The sequence below is a fragment of the Labeo rohita genome, unplaced genomic scaffold, assembly GCF_022985175.1.
Source record: "Labeo rohita strain BAU-BD-2019 unplaced genomic scaffold, IGBB_LRoh.1.0 scaffold_573, whole genome shotgun sequence".
Taxonomy (NCBI): domain Eukaryota; kingdom Metazoa; phylum Chordata; class Actinopteri; order Cypriniformes; family Cyprinidae; genus Labeo; species Labeo rohita.
Genome location: NW_026129497.1, coordinates 22851 through 32659, shown reverse-complemented (window position 1 = coordinate 32659; position 9809 = coordinate 22851). Strand labels below are relative to the sequence as shown.

The following is a 9809-nucleotide window of genomic DNA, read 5'->3' as shown; positions in this document are numbered from 1 at the left end:
GGTCCCCACAATGTAGCAAAAACAAGTACACACACACACACACACACACACATTATTATTATTACTATTATTTATTTATTTTTTTATGATACACGTACAAACCAGATTCTGACATCCTTACCAACACACCCACACAATTATAGCTGCATTATTTATCCAATTGGCTCTATAATTTGCAGAAGCAGAAAACAGGAATAAAGCGAGTATTTGCTTTATTGGCCAAACCTGAAAAAAAAAAAAAAAGCATGATCCGGAAAAAAAGGTAAAAAATAAAATTGAAGCCGTTTAAATTGATTAAAATTAAAATTTTTGTTCAAAAGGTGCCGAGTGTTACACTTTTTTGTACCCAGTGGAAAACAGATCTATTAAAAGGAAATGGAAGTGAAATAGTAAAATTCCAATAAAAATACACACCTGTGCCAAAATGTATGCAGCTGGCAATAACACAGGAGAAATTATCAAAAAAAACAAACAAAAAAAAAAAAAAAAACAATTAAAAAATAAAAAGGACAAAAATGTCCAAAAGGTTGCACAAGGGTTGATGATTGCTATTGGGATGTGAAGAGACTTTTAACCAGCATAACAAATGCATAAATGTTTCTGAAGACAATCACCTATTGCACCTTTAAATAGATTTCATCATTATGTGTTCTAAAACTTGGTTGATTTGACACAAATTTATCCACATCCTTTTCAGGAGTAAAACGACATCTTGCAGATTCACTTCTTCTAGACCAGTTTTCTTTTTTAGTAAAGGTGCTTATATTTTGGTAATTACAAAACAATAGAGAAGCACATCACAAAGCACAATAATACAAAAAGCATCTAGTCCTCATTCACAGACAGGTTGCCGACTCCTTGTAGTTAAGTTAAACTGGGCTCTGAAGGTCTTGCAAAAGAAAAAGTACATAAGTGGATCCAAGGAGGCGTTTAGTGCTGCAAGGACGATGGTGAGCTCCGTCAGGATGTAGAATGGTTGCGCTGCTGTACAATCACGCAGCAGGGGTTTGATGAATACGTAAGGTAGTTTCACCAGGTGATAGGGAACAAAGCACACACAGAAAATGACCACTAGCACTAGCATGTTGTGTTTAGACCTTTTGAATGTTTGGCTTCTGAAACTGACCTGTGAAGAAATCTGAACTTGTCTAAGCTTTTGATGAGTCTTCCAGTATAGCACAATCAGTGATACCAGGACAAAAACAAATCCCACAAAGGTCACACAGTGGATGACTTTGTAAGTCACACTGAGCTGGGAACTGTGGCGGGATTCACATGTAAACGCATCAGGCATTTGACCCCAGAAGTTCTGGAGAAACAGGGTCAAGTAGATGGAGGCCATGGCTAAGAAGCACAGCCAAGTTGCTGCAGAAATGTAGTGGGCGATACGAATCGTCTGCAGAGCTTGAGTCTCCACTGGCCTGACAATCATTAGGTACCTGGAAAAAAATAAATACATTATATGTAATCATGTACACAATCCGTATACTTTTTTTGTATGTTGTTATTATAGGGACAGTCCCCCTGGATTGTCGTGGGTTTGAACTTGGGGAGATCAGTCACAATGTTTTTATGGATCACACCCTTTTGGGTTTGAGCCTACAATTTTTCAACTAGAGGTCAGTCGATAGTGGATTTTACAGATACAGATAACTAGGTTGGACCACACTGGGGTGTGTTTCCCAAAAAGCATTGTTAGCCAACTATGGTTGCAAGTTTAATAAATGGGTAGATATATTGTCACACTATGGTGAAATGAACGCCCAATGAAGACGAAGATCAATTCAAACAGTTTTTTAATAAATCCACACAAGGGTAAATCGCAGGACAGATAGGCAGGATACACACGAACACCTTTATGAAAAAGAAAAGTTTATTCAAGTGTGCTATTGGTATACTTCTTTTAAACTAAAAATAGGAAAGTATACTTTCAGTCTACTTTTCATATACTTCTCAGAAATGGGCTTCATGTACTTCTCAGAAATATACTTAAAATGACATTTAAGTATACTTGACTTGTACTTAGAACAAGTCTAAATATATTTAAGATGTACTTGTGCTCCTAGAATCCGTGTTTTCATTGTTTTAAGTTAGGGGCCACTATTACAGATCTTCTGTACAGAATTTCCAAAAAGTGAAGAAGAAACCTAAACAACATGCTGCCACATGTAATCTAACATGATCATCAGACACAAAACATTATGGAATATTCATTATGGAATAAAATGTCTACCAGTAAAGAGGTAATAATTACTGTAAAGCTTTGGGGTGTTGATCGACTCCATCTACATTTTGATTATCCTTCTGAATCCAATTCAGAGTCTTTTTTTTTTTTTTTTTTTATTTATGAAACATACCCACATTCAAGTGTTTTAAAACAAGAATGCATGAAGCTAGAATAAAATGTTTTTGTTTACAAACAAATGGCCTGTTCTTTCTTTTGATGTTTTGTATGTTCAGATAGTCATATAACAAAATATATACAAAGTAATACCTAAATAAGGACATAGTAGTATACTTGAAGTATTAAACAAAACTTACGAGTATACTTGCAGTATGAAACTACTAAACTAGTAGTTTACTGAGACTATACTTCAAAGTGTACTAAAAATGCATAAATATGTATTTAATCAGTAAACTATCAGTATACCTATAAGTTCACTTTTATTGTAGTTGTAGTACAAGCTAGTTGTTTACTACTGTTATACTTAAACTATATTTAAAAGTATACTCTTATATACTAGAAAGTGGACCAATTTAGTCCCAAGGAGTATTTAAATAGTACACTTATGAGCATACTTCTAGTTCACTAATATTTGTATACTTACTACATAAAGTATACTTAAAAATATACTTGAACTTTACTTAAGTATACTTAACAAAATAAACTTGAAGTATACTATTTTTTGGTAAGGGGAACCAAACAGTGAACTGACAACAACTTAAATAGGGTAGCTAATGAGGGCCAGACAGGTGAGGATGATTAACAAGACACAGGTGAACTAACTAATAAAAGTAATAAAATGCAGGAAATAAGGTGCCACATAGAGAGTATGCACTGACGTCACTTTCCCACCGGGACACGCCCCCTCAGCCAGACTGAGTGGCAAAAGAGCTTTCAGTGTGAATGGATTTAATAGGAAAGATGCGAAAACACGAGTAAAACAAACAATATTCAGTTTAAACTAAAGGTTGCTGAACCTGATATAAGGTTCCTAACAACTTAACAAATATCCAGTGGTCAGTGGATATTGATGCAGACAGAAATTTGCCTGTGAACTCATTTTGTAAATACAAAATAGGTTGGTCTGAACCCCAGTGATCACTTGTATCAATGATATATATATCGTCATATTGTCCAGCTGAAAAATGTATATAGTTTTTGTCAGTTTATTTAAAAACATCCAGTTATGCAGAATTTAAGATGGTAAATATTTAGTTAATGACTTGTCAGTATGATGTACTATAATACAATATATAGGATATTATTTTACTGCACAATTCAACATATTAACATGAAATGATAACTGCAAATCCATGTTTTGCTGACTGGAGACCATTTGTTTCTTTGAATTGTAGTAATTAATTTGCTTCTATTTTCAGTAGCTTTCAGCAGTCTGTAAAAATATACCTCAGGTTTCTTGTCAAATCTCTTTGTACAATCAATCGCAAAGCTCGTTCTTGTTTTAGAGGTGTTTTGTGTTCTGTCGCAGCATTCGCGTTGAAACCAATGCTGCCACTCAGTCTTTTTGCCACTCAGTGGGCGCAGCCGCAGCCACTCCAGCTGACGGTGACGTCACATGCATACCCTCTATACAGACATTTTCAGATCTACTGATGCTCAAAACAAGTACTTTACAGCTCTACAAGACCATAGAGTGTCATTTGGGACATACGTTTAAAATATACCATCTTTGCTCATAAAAGTAATAAAAGTAATAAAATGCAGGAAATAAGGTGCCATATAGAGAGTATGCATTGATGTCACTTTCCCGCTGGGACACGCCCCCTCAGCCAGATTGAGTGGCAAAAGACCTTACAGTGTGAATGGATTCAGTTTAAACTAGTGGGAAACTCAATACTGATGCCAGGTTGTTTTAAACCAATTAGTTAAGATTGAATTTACTAATAACTCTTTTGCAGCAGTAACATTACATCAAATGGTAAAGTTTCTGGAGATGAAAAATGTACATTTTTGAAATTAAGTAATGACAAGCATTAGGTGTATACCTGTTTGCAGCAATAAAGTCCATGAAGAAAATGCTTGCATACATGTTTATATAGAATGCTGTTGTTCCAAAGCTGCAGTAAATATTGCTCATTATCTCTGAATTATTGGCGTAGGCAGCAATGCGCAAAGGTAAACAAAGGCAAAGGAAGAAATCGGCTACAACCAGGTTCTTCATGAAGACTGTGACGCTGGACTGAACCTGCTGATCGGTGCAGAAATACACCTGCATCGTGATACAGTTCAGCACCAGACTGACGAGAAAAAGGAGTGAATACGCAAATATGAAAACCTCATTGGCAGGGAGTTCACAAAGAGCTTGTGTCATGTTGGTAGTGTTTGGTTTCATGGTGAAAGCTGAGAAGTTGGTTGCAGGCACTGGAGATTGCATCTATATGAGACCAAAGAAGAAGAAGAAAATATATATTTATTTGAACACTGCTCTCATTGTGTTATACTTTCAAAGTCAGAGTGAATTTCTATCAAAAACACACACACACACACACACACACACACACACACATACACACACACACACACGTTTGTTTTTGTGAATTGTGGGGACTTTCCATAGACTTCTATAGATTTTATACTGACCAAATGATATTGTCTATCCCCTAACCCAACCCTAACCCTAACCCTAACCCTAACCCCAAAACTTACCCCTTACAGAAAACATGTTTGCATCGTTACACTTTCAGATAAACATCATTTACTACTTTTAATAATTTTTTAACATTGTGGGGACCGCAGGCCGGTGAATGTGAGCCAAAATCATCACAATTAAAAGAATATATATATATATATATATATGTGTGTGTGTGTGTGTCTGTGTGTGTGTGTGTCTGTGTGTCTGTGTATATATATATATATATACACACACACAGACACACACACATATATACATGCATACATAACATAATATATAAATATATATATATATATATATATATATATATATATATCTTTGGTTCTTTTAATTGTGATGGTTTTGGCTCACATTTAACAAAAAAACACCAATTCACTATCTCAACAAATTAGAATACTTCATAAGACCAATAAAAAACAAAACAAAACAAAACAAAAAACATTTTTAGTGAATTAAAAATGTACTCAATACATTGTTGGGTCTCCTTTTGCTTTAATTACTGCCTCAATTTGGTGTGGCATGGAAGATGATCAGTCTGTGGCACTGCTGAGGTGGTATGGAAGCTTTGACAGTGGCTTTAGCTCATCTGCATTTTTTGGTCTTTTGTTTCTCATTTTTCTCTTGACAATACCCCATAGAGAATCTATGGGGTTCAGGTCTGGTGAGTTTGCTGGCCAGTCAAGCACACCAACACCCCGGTCATTTAACCAAGTGCTTTTGGCAGTGTGGGCAGGTGCCAAATCCTGCTGAAAAATGAAATCAGCATCTTTTTTGGTTTTCAAAAAAACACAGTGGACCAACACCAGCAGATGACATTGCATCCCAAATCGTCACAGACTGTGGAAACTTAACACTGGACTTCAGGCAACTTGGGCTATGAGCTTCTCCACCCTTCTTAAAGACTCTAGGACCTTGGTTTCCAAATGAAATACAAAACTTGCTCTCATCTGAAAAGAGGACTTTGGACCACTGGGCAATAGTCCATTTCTTCTCCTTTGGCCAGGTAAGATGCCTCTGACATTGTCTGTGGTTCAGGAGTGGCTTAACAAGAGGAATACGACAACTGTAGCCAAATTCCTTGACACGTCTGTGTGTGGTGGCTCTTGATGCCTTGACACCAGCCTCATTTTGCTTGACAAGCCTCTCAAGGCTGCGGTTCTCTCGGTTGGTTGTGCAGCTTTGTCTTCCACACGTTTTCCTTCCACTCAACTTTCTGTTAACCTGCTTGGATACAGCACTCTGCGAACAGCCAGCTTCTTTGGCAATGAATCTTTGTGGCTTACCCTCCTTGTGAAGGGTGTCAGTGATTGTCTTTTAGACAATTGTCAGCTCAGCAGTCCTCCCCATGATTGCTCAGGAAACCTTTGCAGGTGTTTTGAGTTGATTAGCTGATTGGTATGTCACCATATTCTAATGTTGAGATAGTGGATTGGTGGGTTTTTGTTAAATGTGACCCAAAATCATCACAATTAAAAGAACCAAAGACTTAAACTACTTCAGTTTGTGTGCACTGAATTTATTTAATACACGAGTTTCACAATTTGAGTTGAATTACTGAAATAAATGAACTATTTCATGACATTCTAATTTACTAATTTACTGAGATGCACCTGTGTATACATATATAGCAGAGAAAGTTTTTTTTTGTTTTTAATTTGCCAATATCATTCAGCCCTAATTACATATCACTATTATTTTAATAATTGTAAATATTAATCAGCTGCATCAATTAGCAATTGCATCAATCAACTTACTTCATATGCACTTGTAAGCCGTTGATCTAGCAGTTTGTCCAGCTTTCAGTGTGCTCACACAAATGAAAGTGAAAAAATAAAAGCAAATGCATCTTGATGCGAGAGGAGCTGTTTGCTGGCTTGATTTGCATAACAGATGCTAAATATACTTTAACTCGGTTATGTAATGACAAAACACGCACAAACCTTATACTGTTCTCTGCAAAACCACATGTACAATATTATACATTTGACCAGTATTAAAATTCGATAGCATGTCAGCACATACATGTCATCAATTTGTCTTAAAAATTAGTTCTAGTACACACATGAACAGTACATGAATAACACGCATTTATTTGATTTCAGGTTCTTTTTCTTATCCAAAAATAAGAAACATAGTGGACATAATATATTTCCAGTCTAATGATAAATTGTACATCGAGAAGTAGGCTGTTTTTTTTCAAGTATACATGACATTGCTTATGAAGTATGAAACAAATAGGGTGACCACCACTGATCTATATATAATGACTGGATCGCTCATTGCGTTCTAAACTGCCGCAAGGCAGTGAAGCCACCGGAAGTGTTCGATCCGCCATCTTACTATTCCCTACCGGCAGAGAGCATAATTGACTCAAAGCTAACTCGCTGACCGAAAATCACCCGATTTATAACTATATAACTAGCCTGTTATATTGCTCTGTGTTGTATTGAAATTCAAATCTTGCCAGATGGTCACTCTAGAAACAAACAGTAATGAGACTCATTGAGCTAAAGAAGCTACCAACATGTAATGAAAGCATGGTGTAACAATCCTTTCTCCATCAGTAATGAACAGAATTTAATTAAGATTTAATAGCCTATTACTGCATTTATGTAATGACACACTATGATCATTTAGGGTCGCTTTTATTCTGGCTGGTCATGATAGGTGATGTGTTTCTTTTAACCAACTAGAATATTTGCATTCATATCTCAGTGCTTTATAGAAAAGAATGGCAGAAAAGCAAAAATCCTCAAAGGGGCATACAGTAGTTCTGTAGCCTGCATTAGCATCTTCTGTACTTTAGGTACAATACAGATAGAGTACCACAGTGGTTCAGACCCGTCACTGCCATCTGTTGAGACAGAACAGTATGACAGTCACTGAGTTTAATGTACATTAAACTGGTATTAGCAGTGAGTTTAAGACAGCAGTCTACACAATAATTCTCTTACCTGTTAAAGAAAAAGAGTAGTATCTTAGGCATCACTAATGTCTCTATCATATTTTCTTTTAGGTTTACTTTTTCTTTCTTTCTTTCTTTCTTTCTTTCTTTCTCCTTATATGTAAAACGTTGTAAATTATGCTGAATGCTGAAAATTTGTCTTTTTAGTGAGAAATATAAGCCGGGATAACTTCTTCACATAGGCTTTGAGAAAAGCGCATAAAATGGATTTAAAGTGTCTGACTCATGAAGCTTGCATTTGCAGAGTACGTAAACAAAGTATTGCTTCAAACAGTCAACAATTAATAATGTATACCATAAAGAAGTTGTAACTGACATGGATGTTTATAAATTAACTTCCCCCACCCTCACCCCCCTACAGTGATCTAGAGCTTTAGAGACTTCCAGCAGTAAGTTTAAGGTCCAGAAGCTTGATATATCAACAACTGACCATTAAAACACATTGACAAACAGAACCCTCTCTGACTTATTAGACCTATGTTAAAATAATAAGCAAATAAACTTGTCATGGCGCAAGTATTAAAGGCCCTACAGGCCAAAATTCATTCTGGTGCCCTCACACACTTGCATTCTCCTTCAACATAAATATCATTTTACTCTCGTAATCACATATTTTAATGCACACATTCATACATTATGAGCACAAACTTGTGAAATATATATTTGCTAATTTTGCAACACACTTTGGCATCGATTGGCAGTCAATTCTGTAGCGTTAGATAATGTGTGTGTTTTTTTGTTTGTTTGTTTGTTTTTAAACATGTCTGTAATAAAAGCAATTAAACGATAATATCTAACTCTGAAGTTACTTTAGATAAAATGTCCTATGTATGTACAGTAGTGGTACATAACCTAACAGCAACTACTATATCTAGACTACAATCTCAGATCATTGTTACATAGTGAAAGTAACATTAGTTCTGTGTCCTGTGTCTTGTCTATAAGTGTGTTAATTTCAGTGTATGGAGTGATTTGATGTACTCCCTGTCACCAGTTTTAGTGTAGTGTTAAAGGGCACGAATAATGAAACAAATGACAGCCAACTTTTTTAAAACAGGTGTGGTAGGAATAATAAAAAAAAAATAAAAAAAACATATCATCCTAAATTTTGTTTTATGTTTTATGACTTCATTAGCATAGATTGCAGTTCTGAATAAATATCAAATATAATGCCTGCTTTGATTTCAGGGCCAAAACACATAATCACGATACTTCAACAAAGATGTCATCCATCTTCTGATGTCATCAAGCGAGGACATGGATTTGCATTTCCTGGCACCAGAGGACTTTCACTTGGAGGATGCCTTTGGAGAAAAGAATATCTAATTTTCAGCTGTGAAAGTTAAATGAAATTTTACCCACAGTTTTTTAGCCCAGAGTGTCTGATGGGTGCAGGACAGAAGCTGGATGTGAATCTCATACATAAAGCCCTATACAGTACATATTCGACCATCAATGCCAGTTTAAGTTATTTCACATTTGATTTACCTGCAGCACATTGTAATAAAATAAAATTAAAGCTGCAAGCAGCAAATAAAGCATGTCCGTTCCTGTTGCCAGTAGGTGGCACTGTGACTGTACCTAAATATTTATATGTGGATGTCTTATTGGGGTAGATTGGACATTGTCACATATGTCTGAGTTACAATAGCTTCCTGTTTCATGGCAAAACTTCAACATTTAGTACAAATACAATTACAAATATTAGTGTTTCCAGGTTTACCACTGAATTTTGGTAAATCAAATGTATTATTATTATTATTATTATTATTATTATTTATTAATTAATTCATTTATTTTTTTATTATTTTTTTAAGGAAAATATTACAGGCTATAACAGTGAAGACAACAAGTGTAAGGAAAACACTGGTTCGGCAAGGCAGCTGCGCTCTTTATCTCTAACACAAGACAGACACTCATATGCATCTTCAGACAGTTTCACCAGTCCAGCGGCTGCCTCCACACCT

General features: G+C 35.6%; 1 protein-coding gene across 1 annotated transcript; it reads right to left on the bottom strand.

The window, feature by feature from the left end:
- Nucleotides 1-629: 629 nt before the first annotated feature.
- Nucleotides 630-6676, bottom strand: LOC127161192 (P2Y purinoceptor 12-like). The gene is made up of 3 exons (XM_051103826.1): nt 6632-6676; nt 4231-4619; nt 630-1439 (listed from the first exon to the last, which is right to left on the bottom strand). The coding sequence occupies exons 2-3, from the start codon at nt 4617-4619 to the stop codon at nt 833-835; spliced, it is 996 nt and encodes a 331-aa protein (XP_050959783.1). The 5' UTR covers nt 6632-6676; the 3' UTR covers nt 630-832.
- Between the last annotated feature and the right edge of the window lie 3133 nt (nt 6677-9809).